Source organism: Astatotilapia calliptera, chromosome 1, assembly GCF_964374335.1.
Source record: "Astatotilapia calliptera chromosome 1, fAstCal68.1, whole genome shotgun sequence".
NCBI classification, from domain to species: domain Eukaryota; kingdom Metazoa; phylum Chordata; class Actinopteri; order Cichliformes; family Cichlidae; genus Astatotilapia; species Astatotilapia calliptera.
This window is the reverse complement of record NC_137422.1, coordinates 34354114-34372339: the sequence shown is the minus strand read 5'-3', so window position 1 is coordinate 34372339 and position 18226 is coordinate 34354114. Positions and strand designations below refer to the sequence as shown.

The 18226-nt window shown below is 40.7% G+C and overlaps 1 protein-coding gene across 2 annotated transcripts in view; it reads left to right on the top strand.

Annotated features, from left to right (window-relative positions):
* The window catches only part of LOC113026071 (synaptosomal-associated protein 25-B), a 42644-nt gene that overhangs the window by 21645 nt on the left and 2773 nt on the right, over positions 1-18226 (top strand). The window contains exons 3-6 of one of the 2 annotated variants that reach the window (XM_026174499.2): positions 183-224; positions 8478-8526; positions 14554-14671; positions 17605-17724. In XM_026174499.2, coding sequence (XP_026030284.1) covers positions 183-224; positions 8478-8526; positions 14554-14671; positions 17605-17724 — 329 coding nt within the window. Of the gene's footprint in view, positions 1-182; positions 225-8477; positions 8527-14195; positions 14314-14553; positions 14672-17604; positions 17725-18226 lie in introns of both variants that reach the window. The other variant, XM_026174506.2, reaches the window with a different exon arrangement.

Sequence of the window (18226 nt, the reverse complement as noted above, 5' to 3'; positions counted from 1 at the left end):
CTTACCATATTAGTGGTCCTCCGTTCTCCCTTTCCACCTTATGTTTTTAATACATTTTCTACGTTAACACACTGAGATGTTGTTGAGAAATTTGTTACAGGTGCCACACCGTGTGTCTGTGTTTGCTCTCCTTTGGACTCTAAGTTAATCCTTTGCTAATCTTTCTCTTACTCTCCCTGCAGTCTCTGGAGAGTACTCGGCGCATGCTGGCTCTTGTGGAGGAGGTGAGTCCAGTGATTCAATGACACACATCACATTAACAGATACAAAAGACATGAGAGAGAGAGAGAGAAGCTGATTTACCAGAACTGTGAGATCTTCTTGTTCTTGTACATGCCCCTCGCCTGTGCTTCTGCTTAATGTCTAAGGTTGAGTTTTCACATGGATTTACTTGGTTAGTCAGTCCCAAAAGATCTACACTTGGCCTACTAAACTTTCTATAACTTCCACAAAGTAGTATTCTTTGACCCTGTACTTAAATACCTGATGGACCTCCTCTTCTTCTTTTGAGGACTTGCACTTGTGCATGTCCAGTGCATGGTAGAGCTCCTCCACTGTGTCACAATAGCAATCCTTAAACAATTCTGAGCAAAGGACAAAAGATTTGCTTGAGTAGGACAGTGATGAACACTAGGTGTGCTAGTGTGGCCAGAAAATGTTGTCAACATGCTGTGTGATAGCTATGGCACACCTCACAGTTAAAATGGCTTGCAATAAATGTCGTCCATCAGGCTTGTAAGCCTGGAAGAACGATAACTGTGCTCCTGTTTGCACTACTGACCTGATTCTGAGGCTTTGAACCCATTGATTGTTTCAATGACGACTGCTGTTTAGCCTGTGGATCAACATTTATCATAACAGATGATCCTCAACAAACAAGTTAGATGAGTTTGATGGATTAAGTTTCACAAATGCACAAGTGGTCAGAACAAGACTCTCAACAGAGGGATCTAAAAATAGCAGGATGCCAAGCGCTGAACACTTGCTGAAGTACACTAACTTAATCAGGAGGTCAATATTTGGAGAACTCTGCAGTTTGTCACAGTGAATTTAAGCTGCACCAGTGTTTTCTGTGTTTTTGTGTGATCCAGACTGACCCTAAGATGTTGAGATCAGAGCTCTGTTTGAAAGAATCCTTGTTCTTCTTGTTGCTGAAAAAAATATTCACACACACACACACACACACACACACACACACACACACACACACACACACACACACACACACACACACACACATACATGTATATATATATATATATATATATATATATATATATATATATATATATATATATATATATATATATATATGTGTGTGTATGTATGTATGTATGTATGTATGTATATATATGTATGTATATATATAGTTCCAAATCTATACTTATTTAGATTTCTCTCTTATGGTACAGTATCATTTGAATTACCTACGATGCCTAAATTACTTGTCATTCCATTGAGCCAGGAAAAAAAACAAGATATTGTTGTTTTTACTTTTAGCTTACATGTCAGCAGGATATTCTAGCTTTAAGTGCTACCAAGATGAAAGCAATAAACAGCTGTTCATATGTCCTTTAGTTATCGGTGTATTCACACTGGCTGCAGAAATGGAGACATGGCTTCACACTAACCCCTGGACAAATGACCATGTCTAATGAGAGAAAGCCATGAGTGACAAATGGAAGTCCTTTGGGAGACCTACTCTACATACCAAGCTTTTCATTCACATCGAAAGAAATTAAATATGTGTCCCTGAAGGGTTAGCATGCTGATACTGTATTAATTTGGTTCTACAGTGTGTGCTTCTTCTGTAAAGATTAAGTGTTATTTGTAGGGTAGCTATGATTTGAAAAATGATGCGTTTTGAAGGATAATCCCACTTATTGAAGTAATCCTACTTATTAAAATAATTATTTTCTTTATTATTAAAACAACAGAAACTGACAGATTAAAAAACAACCTTGTATAATAAATCTGAACATTCACTTTTTTCTGGCACCATCCTACAGATTAGTCACAGTCACTGACGTATGTGTAGTTTTAGCTCAGATAATTTATTTCTATCTTCAGTATGAGCCACATGTGTATTGAAAGTCATGACATATTCAAACCAAAGACCAAAAACAGGATAGGTGAGTAAATCAGGCGAGTGTCTGTTGAGGGAGCGGAGAAGATATAAAATGACAGAAGCTAATAGTCAGGAAAGTATATAATTAAAATAAACTTGCATCCATCTTCAAGATCCCAGAATAAAATCTTAGGCTGCTTTTCTGACTAAGTTCCCCTTTTATGCTCAGATGTTTAATTTCCAGTTGTAAAAATTTCCAGTCAATTCATCATTATTATTCCTGAGCCATTAATTTTCTGCCACTTACAGTCGGTGATGTAATATGTCGTTGTCTCGTGCAAATTGGACAGGAGCAATGAGCGACATGAGCGCTGTTTTGTTTTAATGACTGATAAATGAGCGAGACAGACACAATAAAATGACTGTTTGTACAAAGAGAGTCAGCCAGTAGATCAGGTGAAGAAGACATAGACAGGGTGAAAACAGACGAGCAAAGGTATAAAAGCAGAAGACAAACCTCTGCACAGCTGTTATATAATTATGTGGCTTTTCAGCATCTACTCTGAATTCAGGTGTTAACATGATTTTCAAAATGATCCTGCGTCATTATTTTTCGTCTTCCTTTTTCTTTAATATTGGCATTTAGAAACACAAAAACAAAACTCCACTTTTAGATGAAGGCTATTTTTTATCGCTGAGACAGTAAATAACCAAACTGAATTAATACTTGTAAGTGCACAGTTTCCTCCATATCAGATGTAAAAGTGTGGTTAGTAAACCTGCATTAGTGCAGACTTGGAGGGTTTTTAAGGCACTTCAATTAAGTCTAGTTGGTTGGAAAGAGCTCTTAATGTGGCTGGCCCTCCATGCGAACCCACAAACTGAGTGAAAGTGTGTAAGGAGAGCTTGGCTCAGAAGGGCCAGCCAGGCAGACTGAAGTGCGGTTTGTAGCTTAAATAGGCCACTGCTAATGTGAAGGACAGAAATAAACCCAGACCTGTACCATTATCTTGGTGCAAACACATCACATTACACAATGTCATAGCAGAGTGTAGTAAGAAACCTCTAATGTGTATTGAACAACTCATGTCGGACATTGTAGAAGATTTCACTGTGCCTGGTAGTCACTGGCAGGAAAACATTACGTCATGTAGTGTGATATAACATGACGCTGGTAGGTGATGTGGAAATCATCTGCAAATGCTCTTTAAATAACTGAAAACTATTAGACTTTATGGTTTAAAAAAAGCTGAACAGGCTGTTTGTTTTCTGCAAAACTCTTAAGGTTTTACTTTTCTTTGATTTTGAAATTCACTGATTAACAGCGAAGTGGTAAATGTATCATCTAAATAACAATAATAACAATCCTGTAGCAGCAGCGGAGCGATGTAGAGAGAAGAATAAACTCATGCAGCAACTTGAAAAGGTTTCATAAACGAGGACCCGCAGATTATTAAAGTCTTTATGAAAGATGTTATCGTCATGTCAGGCCTGTAGGAAGAGAAATGAAAAACTGCTCCTTGGTTTGTGATACGTGAACAAAGCAGATGAGAGCGGTGGAAATGAAGTAAAAGAATGAAAGACGGAGATGAACACAAGTAGATCAGACGAGGGGAAATGTGAACGATAAACAGATGGATATAAAGAAATCTGTGAAGGACATAAAATTGGATTTCAGTGTCTCTGTGAAGCAGATAATAACACAAGAGATCCGCTGGACAGACCTGGTGCACCTAAACGCGTAGTGAGGGTGTGCTGGGAACGTCTAGCAGAGGCCCCAGTCCGCGAGATCTTCAACGCACACCTCTGGCAGAGCTTCAACAGCATTCCGAGGGAGACTGGGGACATTGAGTCCGAATGGACCATGTTCAGCGTCTCCATTGCCGAAGCTGCTGCATTGAGCTGCGGCCGCAAGGTGGTTGGTGCCTGCCGTGGTGGTAATCCCCGAACCAAATGGTGGACACCAGAGGTGAAGGGAGCCACCAGGCTGAAGAAGGAGAACTATCGGGCTTGGTTAGCCTGTGGGACTCCGGAGGCAGCCGACAGGTATCGACAGGCCAAGTGGAATGCGGCTCGGGCAGTGGCTGAAGCAAAAACTCGGGTGTGGGAGGAGTTCGGAGAGGCCATGGAAAAAGACTTTCGGACTGCCTCAAAGAGATTCTGGCAAACCGTCAGACGTCTCAGGAGGGGAAAGCGGTGCTCTACCTGCACTGTGAATAGTGCTGGTGGAGCGCTGCTGACGTCGACTGAGAAAATTGTCAGGCGGTGGAAGGAATACTTCGAGGACCTCCTTAATCCCACTGACACGTCTTCCGAGGAGGAAGCAGAGTCTGGGGATGAGGGGAATGACCCGCCAATTTCCGGAGGCGAGGTCACTGAGCCAGTTAAACAACTCCTTGGTGGCAGAGCCCCTGGTGTTGATGAGGTCCGCCCCGAGTTCCTGAAGGCTCTGGACGTTGTAGGGCTGTCCTGGTTGACACGCCTCTGCAATGTTGCGTGGAGATCAGGGGCAGTACCTGTGGACTGGCAGACCGGGGTGGTGGTCCCCATCTTTAAGAAAGGGGACCGGAGGGTGTGTTCCAACTACAGGGGGCTCACACTCCTCAGCCTCCCTGGGAAAGTCTATGCCAGGGTGCTGGAAAGGAGAGTTCGTCCGTTAGTCGAACCTCGGATACAGGAGGAACAATGCGGTTTTTGTCCTGGTCGCGGAACACTGGACCAGCTCTTTATCCTCTCCAGGATACTTGAGGGTGCATGGGAGTTTGCCCAACCAGTCTACATGTGTTTTGTGGACTTGGAGAAGGCATTCGACCGTGTACCTCGGGGTGTCCTGTGGGAGGTGTTGCGGGAATATGGGGTGTCTGGCCCATTGCTACGGGCCATTCGATCCCTATACAACCGTTGCAAGAGCTTGGTTCGCATTGCCGGCAATAAGTCGGACTCATTCCTGGTGGGTGATGGGCTCCGCCAGGGCTGCCCTTTGTCTCCGGTTCTGTTCATAATTTTTATGGACAGGATTTCTAGGCGCAGCCAAGTGGCGGAGGGCTTTCGCTTTGGTGGCCTCAGAATCTCATCTCTGATTTTTGCAGATGATGTGGTTCTGTTGGCTTCATCGGGTGAAGGCCTCCAGCTCGCACTGGAACGGTTCGCAGCCGAGTGTGAAGCAGCGGGAATGAGGATCAGCACCTCCAAATCTGAGGCCATGGTTCTCAGCCGGAAAAGGGTGGAGTGCCCACTCTGGGTCGGGGATGAGTTCCTGCCCCAAGTGGAGGAGTTCAAGTATCTCGGGGTCTTGTTCGCGAGTAATGGGAGAAGGGAGCCGGAGATCGACAGACGGATTGGGGCAGCAGCTGCAGTAATGCGGACGCTGCACCGGTCCGTCGTGGTGAAGAGGGAGCTGAGTGTAAAAGCGAAGCTCTCAATTTACCGGTCGATCTACGTCCCTACCCTCACCTATGGCCACGAGCTGTGGGTAGTGACCGAAAGAACGAGATCGCGGATACAAGCGGCAGAAATTAGCTTCCTCCGAAGGGTGGCTGGCCTCTCCCTTAGAGATAGGGTGAGAAGTTCGGCCATCCGGGAGGGGCTCAGAGTAGAGCAGCTGCTGCTCCACATTGAAAGGAGCCAGCTGAGGTGGTTCGGGCATCTGACAAGGATGCCCCCTGGGCGCCTCCTGGGTGAGGTGTTCCAGGCATGTCCCACCGGGAGGAGGCCCCGGGGCAGACCCAGGACACGCTGGAGAGATTATATCTCTCGGCTGGCCTGGGAACGCCTTGGTATTCCCCCGGATAAGCTGGAGGAGGTGGCTGGGGAGAGGGAGGTCTGGGCCTCTTTGCTTAGGCTGCTGCCCCCGCGACCCGGCCCCGGACAAAGCGGATGAAGATGGATGGATGGATGGATGGATGGATGGAGATCCGATTTGATGAGCGGTGTCAGGCCTTAAGTCGGAGAGTAAACTACACAAGATGAACATGCTATTTTGTATTCATACAAGCTGTTTTTATTAGTGAAGTGATATGAATTGTAAATTATAATCTAAGCCTAAATAGACGTATAACTAATAGTTTTACCAATGAGGTACACTCACTTCAAACCACAAACTAACAACCCATGTTTTCAGCCGTTATTGTGGTATCGTTATTGAATCACAAGGTAAATACGTGAAATGCATCAGCGGTATTGTGAGGGGCAGAAAGCAATCCCATAGCTAGTTTGATGAAGCTTTTTAATTATGACCTTTATTATTTAGGCTAGATTAGACCAGACTAGTATCGAGGTACCTTTATGTGCCATGTGAGCTGGAAGTAAAGTGTGGTTATGCAAATCATGTTTTTTTCTCAACTCTAGCCAAGTAGTTTTAGCGCCTAATGTAACCAAATTAATTTAGAAAAAAATGCCATGCAGGTTGCTGTGTGTTTCCCGTGTGTTTGTACCCCAGCCCATCTCTGAACATGGCCTTTTAAATAGTTTCAAAATATGCATATTTTTTATTATTTCAAAGTACTGTTACAGATTAAACTAATGAGAGGGTGTTAAATACAGTTGTGCAACAAGTACGCACAAAGTGTCCTTTGGCACCTGTAGCAATAGTATGCTGGATCTGTCCTTACAATTAATCTTGTGTGGATTCCAACATAAGGACCCTTTAGCATCACATTTAAACACACCGGTAAGCCAGACAGCAAAGTGCAAATGTGAATGAAAGATCAATACCAGCTGTGTTTATCTGAAGGACTGTAACTGATACAAATGCAGCACTGAGCCTCTAAGAAGCTTAGAATAAGTTCACCTTTAAGATATCACATTATTTTTATTCTTCCTACTTCACGAGTTGACTTTATATGCTTAGAAATATATCAAAAGAGGTCTGCTTCACATATTTACAAATGGTTAACATCAAAACAAAGTGCAAAGAAAGAAAGCGCCTTATCTGTTCATTGGGTAGAAATTTTTTGGGTGGGTGGGGGGACAGTATCCTGTGACTTTATGACTCACAGTGAAGTGTGAAAAAGTCCTGATACTCTGTGAGCATGTGTCCTTAACTAGCCATGCAGAAAGAAGTGATGTCACCGCGTGAGACTCTGCCAATTGGCGAGGTCAGATATCCTGTCCTGTAGTTCTGAGGCCATGGCTGCCCTCGCATGATTTCCCATGAGCCCTCTTGGGGAAACAAGCCGCCCTCCCATAGGGTTTATGCAAGTGTATCTGCAAACTTTGGCACAGCTGAATGCGATGCTAAGAATTATCAATTTCTTTCATCAAAACTCATGTTTTTTGTCTTTTAATGTTATTTATACTGAGAAAAATTTCCTCATCCAGTTTAACTTTACTCATACAGACCCATGCAGACCCAGTCTTTTTCAGCATTGATATAGATGTGGATCAATTTCAGTGATACGACTGATTTGTGACTGATTTATTCTAAATGTGTAAACTTTTTAACATATGTAACTAAATACACAAAAGATGGATACTTTGTACAGACATATCAGCACAGCAAACAGCCAAAAAATTGTAATGGGTTTTGTTTTGCTTCCTGGCCTGTTCACACATTGTTGTGGGACCTCTGGGGGCGTCCTGTGGTGCCTGACAGTAGGATGTTTGTAGCAGTCTTTGGTTCCTTCATGATTCCTGCTTTTTACACAACGTTAGACACAATTAGTTTTGTATTTTGGACATTTGGAAGTCCGATCAGTTCCTTTACCATATTTCTCGAGCTACAACTAAAAAAAAAGCACAAAACATTTTAATGTATACTTTATTAATCCCCTGTAGGGAAATTACTCTCTGCATTTAACCCATTCACTCATTGAAGCAGTGTACAGCCACCAATCCAGCGCCTGGGGAGCAGTGTGTAGGGACCTGCTCAGGGGTACCTCAGGGTAGCCGTTCAGTGGATTCAAACCCTTGACCTTCCAATCACGGGGCGACCACTTTACCTACTGAGCTATCCCTGCCCTATTTTGTGCAGTTCAGTGGGGTGCACTACTCCTTTGGGGGAGACAGCTGTACTCCGAACCCATCTGAAAGTTGCTTAAATATCTTTTATCCCATTTTAAAAGATAAAAATATCAGGTTTTCTTTCAGAGGTGCGTTTTTGTCACCTTTGGACGGAGCAGACTAGCCGATCATCTGCTTTAATCTTTATATTTAGCACACAGACATAGGAGCAGTTTTGTAAAGCAAGAAGCTGTCAAAATGTCCCTGCTGTTTTCTGCTGTGCCTCTCAGGATCAGTTTCAAAAATGTGATTTCAGATTGCAATTTGACCCACTTTTGCTGCTGCTTTGATAGCTTTGCTCTGTTCTGCTCTGCTGACCTTCACTCATCTGTCAACTTTATTTCTCTTCTTCCTTTCACTTCTCTTCTCTGCTGTCGTCTTCTTACCTCTCCTTCTGTCTGTCTGTTAGAGTAAAGATGCTGGCATCAGGACTCTCGTCATGTTGGATGAGCAGGGAGGTAAGTTGACAGGGAGAGATCACTTTTATCTGCTCTGCTCCTGATTCTCTCTTGCTGCAGTTTCACGGTGTACAATCGGAGAGTCGTCATCAGTACATCCAGTATAACACTCTAGATTCTCAGACCAAGTTTAAGGAAAAATAATGACATTTATGGTCTTACAGCAGACCTGCACAGGGAAAAGTGAAATGAAGGGGTTCCCACAGGTTCGGAGACCCTTTGCAACTTTTACTTCTTCTAGATCAACCTTGGCTTCTTCTTCTTGGCTTTCTCTTTCCATAATTTCAGGCTGAACTAAACATTGATTAAGTTTGGCTTTTAGGGATGCGACTTTTTAAAAATACAAACCAAAACAACAGAATCACTGTAAAACTGACTGCAGCACAACACTTTTTTTTATCAGTGGCGGAAGCCACAATTGTAAGAAAAAGTTACATTTGATTAACGGAGTATACTGGAATGTGCTGCTGAGCTTGCCTTCTGCTTTGCCTCCCTGTATTACACTTTCATGCCCTTTTCTCAGTCACATGTTTATGTTTATGCACCAATTCATCAGCTGAGCTTTGATGCAGGCTGATATTCCCCTCGTTGTTCACCATCCACTTCAGATATCATGAGATTTGTCAAAGGCAGTGGTTGATAACAACATAAACAGGCATCAGCTGTTAGTCAGTTTAACACTACACATTGATGTTAGCCCACATTTCACAATCATTGCAGCCCTACACCTTATGAATTAAAACTTGGATTCTTTCTTAGCTGTATGTTAAGTACATGTTTTACTTTGCTCTGTTAAACCAAGCTAACATGTTTGCGGTTCACCTGATTGTCAGGTCTAAATGTTCAGAGGTCAGTCAGTGACAGATAATGTGTCTTACCAAAGTCATTTTTGGGAGATTTACTCTATGACTCAAGAAGAGCCTTTTCCGGCCTGTTTTTGTCTACGTAACTTGGGAGCAAGTCAAACAAATAATGATTTTCTGTGGAGATTCTTCATTTTAAGATTTTCAGTGAGCAAAACAGCTGAACGCACTTCACAACAAAGTCAAATTTAGAGGGAAAAAAGTAGTATAGTATAGTATTTTTATTTCTTAATACTTGGTACATAACTCTGGGTGGATTACCATTACTTTTGAAAGCCACTTAGATTAATGGAAATCATGGATGTTTACCCTCAAAGTAGGGATTATAAATCCCTTCACTGTTTGTCCGCAAACTACACACGTACATCACTCTGAAGTATTAATTAACACATGCGGACTGTCAGAGCGTAGTAACTCCAGCTGTTTTCAAACTCAAACATAACCTAGTTATAAGTGTAACTGGAGATTTTATGCATGATGTAATACATGTTGTTGTGCCAGTTGTGCAGACACCCAGTAACCATCATGTGTGGCTCAACTAGCTAGCTTAACTGGAAGCTCTAAGCACTAGCTTTGCAAAACCTGTTTAGAATGAAGAATACAGTGAATGAAACAGTCCATGTGACAATTTATTAAGATTCACTTAAAAAAAAGTGTAAACTGAGTAGAGCTGAAATTAAAGAGCTAAACATTACAACAGCAAAACATTGTGTGTGTGGCTTTAGTTTTAAATGGACACAGTTAGCATGTTAGCTTGACTGCATGAATGAAACACTTTGCTTATAGATAGAAATAAGACCTCTTACTGTTTAACACCAATGGTTATGTTAGTTCTGAGTTTTTTCCACAATTTTTTAAAGTGTATGAACACTATCGTCTCTGAAAAAGTCTCCATGTTTGCAGAGAGTCCTCACTATTTTTAAAAAGTGTGCTAGAACTATGGAAAGGTTTTTTTTCACAAACTCTGTGAAACATGCATTAGAGTGTGTGAAGAAAATGAAGTTCAGTGAAGGCTACTACCAGTCAGAGGTCAGTGGTTTGAGTCCCACAGAAGTTAAAATTAATAACATACTGAAACTGACTGAATTTGTATGTTTTTCCAACCTTCATAATAATATTTGAAGACTACTTTTCTGCCTTTAATAACCACAAAATCTGCTGGTTCGTGGATGCATGTAGAGACACAAGGCTCATGGATTATGCGTAAAAGAGTTTTAAGTAAAAATACAGGCAGCCAGAAATGCTATAATAACAAACAAAGGAGGAAGAAAGAAATTCTCAGTAAATATGTACAGTTAATATCCAGTAAATATATCTAAACATTTAGTCATTTGCTGAAAAAGTGTGAAAAAGTGCTTGCCCCTGTCCTGATTTCGTATTTTTTGTATGTGTCACACTTAAATGTTTCAGGTCAAATATTATAAATAAATATTACTTTTATTTTTGCTAATGTATTTATTTAGCTTTATATTAATCCTTCTGTGCTTTAATTTCGCTCCCATTTTAATTTATCTCCCTTTATATTTATGAATTATGAATTTATTTGTGAATATTATTTTTTAATGGTTTTACATTTACCATATTTATCTCATTAAAGACAAACATCAGATAAACATTTACAAAGCAAACTATAAAATACCATGTTCTGTCACATCTTACTATGTTATTCGTGGCACATTCAATTTTATTTATAGTGAAATCACATTTTGTTATTTAATTCTGGTCCTCCATATAGGAAATATGTCTGTATCTTAAGCAGGCAGTTCTATGCATGAGAGAGCAGCCTACAGTAATGGGCCTGTCAAAAGAACAGATAGCCTATTTTCCTCTTCTCTCTTTCCTCACATCTACTTTCCCCCTGAGTAACTCTTGCCACAGCACACAGCTCACTGCTGTAATAACAGGACAACAATCAATGCAGAGATTTAAATTACCTCTGCCTCTAAACGAATGTCCTCTGTACCTGACCCTACATCTCTCTTGCTTGCACTGCCTTTCTCTTCTCTCTTTTCTCTCTTTTTTTCCGTCTATCCTTCTCTCTTGGTTACTGATGGTAATTTATTTGTGTCTCCTTCACATATAGATATAAGAATTACCTCCTATATTTCTGTTAAAGAAAATCACTGGGCTGGTCATGCCTGTAGTAATTAGTACACTCTTGTTGAGGTGTAAACTGGGCTGTGACTAATCCCTCTTTGCACTTTACACTAAACGACATGCACGCACACTCATGCACAGGTCACACCGGAGGAGATTTGTCATTTCTTGCAGAGATGTCTCACCTGTGATGGAGGTCTTACTGCAGCTAATGAGCCCCTCCCTACTTGGCTGTTACATGCTGTGTGACCTAAATTCAACCAGACTCAAGGCTGATGGATTATACACAACTGTGCTTGGATGAGTTTTTAACAATTGTGACATTTTTGCAAACAGCACTAAACTTTGTCGATCACGTTTTCCATCTGGGGTTGCCATTTAAAACAAAATGCATTTGTGTTTATCCATGAACTTAATTTTAAGATCACAAAAATAATTTAGTTATTTTTAATTCATTAAAGAAGCTAAGTGTTCAAAAAATCAAGACTAAACCTTTTGTGAAGACAGACGATGGCCACTAATAGAGAAGATAAAGTCTACTAAACATTGAGTTAACAAACAAAGCTAAACATGTAACTTGGGAGTGTGTCACTGCTGCGTTCAGCAAGCAGCCTTTTCACAGGCTTGGATATGTGTCGGAAATTGCAATACATAAGCAAGAAAATCACTTACATAAGTCTAGACTTTGCAAAAGGTTTTATATATAAATAATGAAGGAGTTTTCTATTTAAATCAAGGTCAGTCCGTTTTATAAATGCGGCCCCTGCAGGCTGAACATGCATAACGATTTTGTCATGATTTATGTTGTTACGTCCCCCCCGAAGGAGTCTAGGCATACGAGTAAGGGGACCAGTAACAAATGAGTCCAGAACAGAATGAAAGGAGAACAGACAGGTGTTCTTAGTAAATAAAAGTCTTTATTATAGATAATCTTAACATAAAGAGCCGGCAACGCCGTTTTACCGATAACACTTGGAAAAAGGAAAAAGGTTGCAACAACACAGGACACAACAACCAAACAAAAACTCCACACCACGAGGAGGCACTTCCAGGGGCCCACAAGCTCACCCTGTCACTAGCAGCAGCTAGCTTTACTGCTGCCGAGGCCCACAAGCCCACACTACTCACGTGAAGCAGTTACACTGCACACTGCTTCCACACTATAGGATCTCTCCCGACAACTGCGACACCCAATGTGGGAACACCAGAGAAAAACCCCCTGCTCACAGCTCATCCCCAGCTTAGATAGCTTCAGAGGTGATTGCTGACTGGATTCAGGTGGCAAACCAGGCTAACCAAGAGCAGCTGTCTCCTGGGGAGAGAGGAGAGTGAGAGAAACAGAGGGGGTAGGAGTGGCAAGAGAGGAGGAGACGGAGAAAAACACCACGCCCACACAAGGGCAGTTTCAGGAGGCACAGCTAGGGCCGTAACATATGTTCATAATAACTAGTTTATTAATAAAGAGTTGAAGTTTATCCTTTCCATTTTCTTAACTAATATTGGTTTCTGCTTAGCGATATATCTGAGCCTCTCTGTCTGTCATTTTATTAGCAGGATTATTTAAAAGGTTATGAATTCATTTGCAAGGAAATTTTTATAGAGGTGGAACTTGGGCTAACTTTGACGTGATTAACTCTTGAAATTGATCTGGATCTGAGGATACTTTGAAGAATTCTTTTTAAGTAGACATTTTGCAGTTTTACAAAAATAGTATCACACTGACGTAAGAAAACTCGGGAGAGATTTTCTTGGTGATCTCAATTAAATATCATAAGACTAATCTGGAACCAGATATTCCTCCTTATCCAGGGATTCAGTTTATAAATGGGGTAGGGTGAATTCAGTGTCAGACAGCTTTCATTTCTATCTACATCACGCAGTTACAGCCAGGCTTGAGACTGAAAAATCGATACATTGTTTCCTTTTGTCTTAATAATACACTGGTGGATTTTATTAAAATGTGCAGGCGCCATGACTGGATTATTCAATCAGTTTGAATGACCAGAGTAACTACTATGGTGGCACCTATAGATGGCATTACCTTCTTTTTCTGTGGCATTAATACTGAAGCCTGTTTAATGCTTTGCATGCGGCATTGTGTTGTTAAACCCTCCGATATGCCTTTACACAGGCACAGTAATAGTTTTTTTCAACAATAGTCTGTCCAAATTTGTACTTAACCTATCATATTTTGAGACCTTTTAAATAATCTTTGGCCCTTTCTGCCTCTTCTGATCCTTTTTTCTTCTTTTCGTTCCTTTTGGATCTCAGGCTTCTCAGCCACCTAAGCCATGAATTTCTGTCTTTCACTCTCTTTGTCATCTATTTCTATTCTCACTGACATGCAGTAATATTTAAGCAGTTAAGGTGGCAGAATAAATGTCCTTGTGTACACTTGCAGAATTGGATGAAGCATACTGCTACTGATTCTCAGCACCACTCACATCAAATACTTACTGAGAAAAGATGATCCCATGGAGGTAGGGAAAAAAAGGCTATCACGAGAAATGCATGCAATTAAAAGTCACATGGAAAGCTCCAGATGAAGAAAAATTAAAGTTCATTTGATACTTTTAATGCTTTTTGCCCGCTTTGCCTTCTGCATCTAGCAAAACACAGTCTGCCTCTTGCAATCTAGCGTAGAGCGCCAGCCCTCGATACAAACCAGTCAACTTTATTTCAACACTCTCATGCCTTTGTCCTCACCAGAACAACTTGATCGTGTGGAAGAGGGCATGAACAAGGTGAACGCAGACCTGAAGGAGGCCGAGAAAGATTTAAAAGATATAGGACAATGCTGTGGTCTGATATGCCCATGTATTAAAAAGTAGGTACCGGCCAGGAGTCGTGCGCTCTTGCCTGTCCAGTGCTGGTGATGGTGGTGGTGGTGGTGATGGTGATGTCTGATGTCTCTCTTGTCACAGTCAATGTCTTTTTTTGTCTTCTCTCCTTTGTCCCCCTTCTCTACTCCCATCCCCTTCCTTCCACCCTGCAATTTCTTCCTCTCTTCTCTTCTCATGTGCTTACGTTCTTTTGCTGGGATAAATGACAATGTGTTGGTAATCAGAACAACTGGAACGCATCGAGGAGGGGATGGACCAAATCAATAAGGACATGAAGGATGCAGAAAAGAATTTGAACAATCTAGGACAGTTCTGTGGTCTATGTTCATGTCCCTGTAACAAGTAGGTGTTGCCTATGTCGCCTGACTGCATGTGTTTCAGTGCCTGCCTACCTGCCTCTTTATCCATCTGCCTGCTTCTGGTGTGTAGAGCATGGTGAACTGTGGTGTGAGCAGTCAGGCCTACAGCCACAACAGCACGCTCTCTGAACAGGCACCAGCATTGCATGCACGAGTGTGAGACAGATTATTTAAATTAAGACTCTGCAGGGAGAGAATGTGTGCATGCATGAACAACATACGGATGCCACTGTATTTTCTGTCCAGCCTCAGCAGCTGTCAAAAGCCCTTCATTCCACATTGGATGAGAGATTCTCTTCCAGCAGGGAGCAGCATCTGCAAGGATCTCGGCCACAGAAACACTCCAAACCCTACCCAAACTCCCACCCTAACGTCCTGCAGCATGATGCATCACGTTGTGTAAAAGTCCAACCAAGAAACAAATCAGTTAGTCGCCTCCTTACATAAAGATATATAATTGGTTATGCCTCAGTGCATTCAAATGAATCCAAGCTTTTTTCTATTTTTTCTTTTTTATAACAATAGGACTCTTTGAAGAAAAAGGGTAACTTTGTTTTACTGGCTGTTATTGTTATCAAGTAAAAAAAAGCTTATCCTGGGTTACACAGTTACTTGATAGTCACAGCCAGTCAGTCTGACGGGTCCTCCAGTTCAGAGACATACGTTAAAGTTTTATATTTCACATTTAGCCTTTTGGAAATGTGTTTATTTGCCTTTTTGCAGACATTGTGGTGAAAATCTGCATTTTTAAATACTCTATCCATGTCAGTTCAAGACCCTACAATATTAGAGAGCAACCCCCAGTGATCCAGGAATTTGTTTGGAGGAAATTATGAATTTGGTGACAGTAGGAAGGACTCTATGCTTCTGTAGAGTGTAACTAAAGGTGTTATTGTATCACTTATAAACACATATATATATTTAAGGAAGTGAAAGCTGGGAAAATTTACAACCTTACCTCTGATTATAGATTGAATCCTACCTCTCTTCCCTCAACATTGCCCTGCACATTACAGTCTCATGCATGAGTTAGGCAAACTTGTTCTCTTTTTTCTGACCACTGTTTCAGTATTAAAGTTCTTAAATCTGTATATTTACTTTTTAAAGTTAAGTTGGATTGCTAATGTCAGTTTTGCCAAACTCCTGTGTGATCTGTTCTCTACCCTTTTAGCAGCCAAACTATGGCTGCTGAGTCATGTCTGAGCATACTACACGCTGGAACAAATACATTTGCTGGATATGGTTATACTATTTCAGAGCTATAGAAAATACAAGTGGCTTACAAACCAAAAGTGTATATATAAGAAAATTATATTTTTTATTTTCATTTGGTTTACACCCAAAGTGTTTCTCAGATATTTGCCTGGGAGTGAATAAAGTGAAGTCTTAATGATTAACAATATGCACATTGTATGTACAAAGGTACAAGCCATGAATATGGGGAGTTGGGTAAAACTTGCTCTTTTGTTTTTGAGGAAAGGATTACACAGAACCAAACAAATGATTTTTGTGTTATATCTGATTTTATTCCTGTATTACTTAACTGGTATTTTTTTTAGTATTTTTGTTTGCCTTTAGTGTGTAAAGCAACAATTTTTAGATCTAATCTGGAAATGACATTACATTTGAACAACAGATAATTATTGTCCAACACAGTGACATTGACATTAGCACTATCCTTTTCGCTTTACTTCAACACATCAGTCATTATGTATGAGTAAAGTCTCTTTTTCCCATTTGGAGAATATTTAATATTTGGGTGTATTTAAAATCCGTCTTTATTCTGCTTCCAGAAGATTTGGTTTTTGGGTTCAGAGCTTGTCTATTCTATGGCTCTTTGGTCCTCCCTTTTGTAAACCAGTAGTTATGTAATCCTGTGGTTACGTCATATGTTTCATTTGATTGAGACTGTTTGTATGGCAACCCTGGGTCAAATAGCATGAGAAAAAGAATTCTAGCATGTCTAGAATACCTGGTGGGTGAATTTGTGTTGCCTCAAATGGGCTGTAATTGGCTGAAAACCAAACTAAATTTACCTAAGTGGAAATCTTCACCTACCAGATATTCCAAGCATTGTAAAACAAATGTTAAGAATTACATTTGCTTATTTGACTGTATGCAGTGAATCCTCCTACTGATCTATCCATCCAGATGAAATGAAGGGCTGGTTTTAGCAAGTCTTCCATGCAAAATGATCACATTGTATGTTTAGGGATTTTTTTTTTTTTTAATTAATATGCTTTTTTTTTTTTTTTAAATCACATTGGATCTAACGGCTTTCTTTTAATAGATAGAGCATGTATCGGATCCTTTGCCTTTTTTACATTTTTCCTTTTTCATGTCAAATATCATGTTTCTGCCTTGCATGTCTCCTCACTGCATGTTTACATCTCTGTGTTTGTGTGTCTTCTGTCTGGAGACTGCTTGTTGTGTTCAGTGTTTGTGCTTTTCTGTATGTGCTTGTGGGAGAAGTTTAGTTTTTAAACTTTTAATTCCTTTCTTGCATAAGCCACATTGAAGCTTACTGTGTTGGATTCAATTGATCTGCATGTTAGATCAATTATTTGCTAACAGACTGCAAATGCATGTATGTAACCTTATCATACGTGGCTGGCATGTTGCTTTTAGGTGGCTAATTGGCTTAAAACCATCTGCAGTGTCTTCTAAACATATATTCATATATATATGTTTTGATTGTAAATAGCAAGAAATAAATCCACATGGATAAAGCTGCTTACTCACATTCACACTCACTGGCTGCCTTACATGTTTACTCAGATACACAAACCAGCCCACAAATACACACATACACAACCATTCAGTCATTAACAAACATGCATATACATGCACACACATAAACATACACACACAGAATAAAAAGCTACACTGACTCTGACTGAACTGTATGTGTGGTAGGATTAAGGGCGGGGGCCAGGCCTGGGGAGGGAACCAGGATGGAGTGGTGAACAGCCAGCCGGGGGCACGAGTGGTGGACGAACGCGAACAGATGGCCATCAGTGGGGGCTTCATCCGCAGGTAACCATTCATGTGTGTAGGTGTTGGTTTGTGTACGCCCCAAGCTTGCTTGTTTGTGTCTGACTCTGTGCATAAATGCTCAGGTTTGGTTGTTGTGCAAAATGAGATATGTGGTAGTGTTTATGTATGTAATTATGTAATGACTGGAGGCATATCCTGGAGCCGACTGTTCATGTGACTCTTTAAGTAACTGTTTTCCTTCCTTATGCACAATGTGACTGTAATCTCTCAACTGAGTTTCGCCTCAGGAACAGATCAAATTGTATATCAGTTTAATGTTTAAAGATGTAAATACTGACGAACTGTGGAGACATTTCAGTCTGCAGCAATATCTCTTTAATTATGCATTAATTCGATATTTATATCAACACAATAATAGTTCCCACGACAACATTTTGAACCTATATCAGCGTTTAACCATTTAAAGCAAAACCTTATTTTTATTTATGTATCGCAGCTTAATTACCTGAAACCTATCTTTGGCTTACCAGAGGGATCTCAG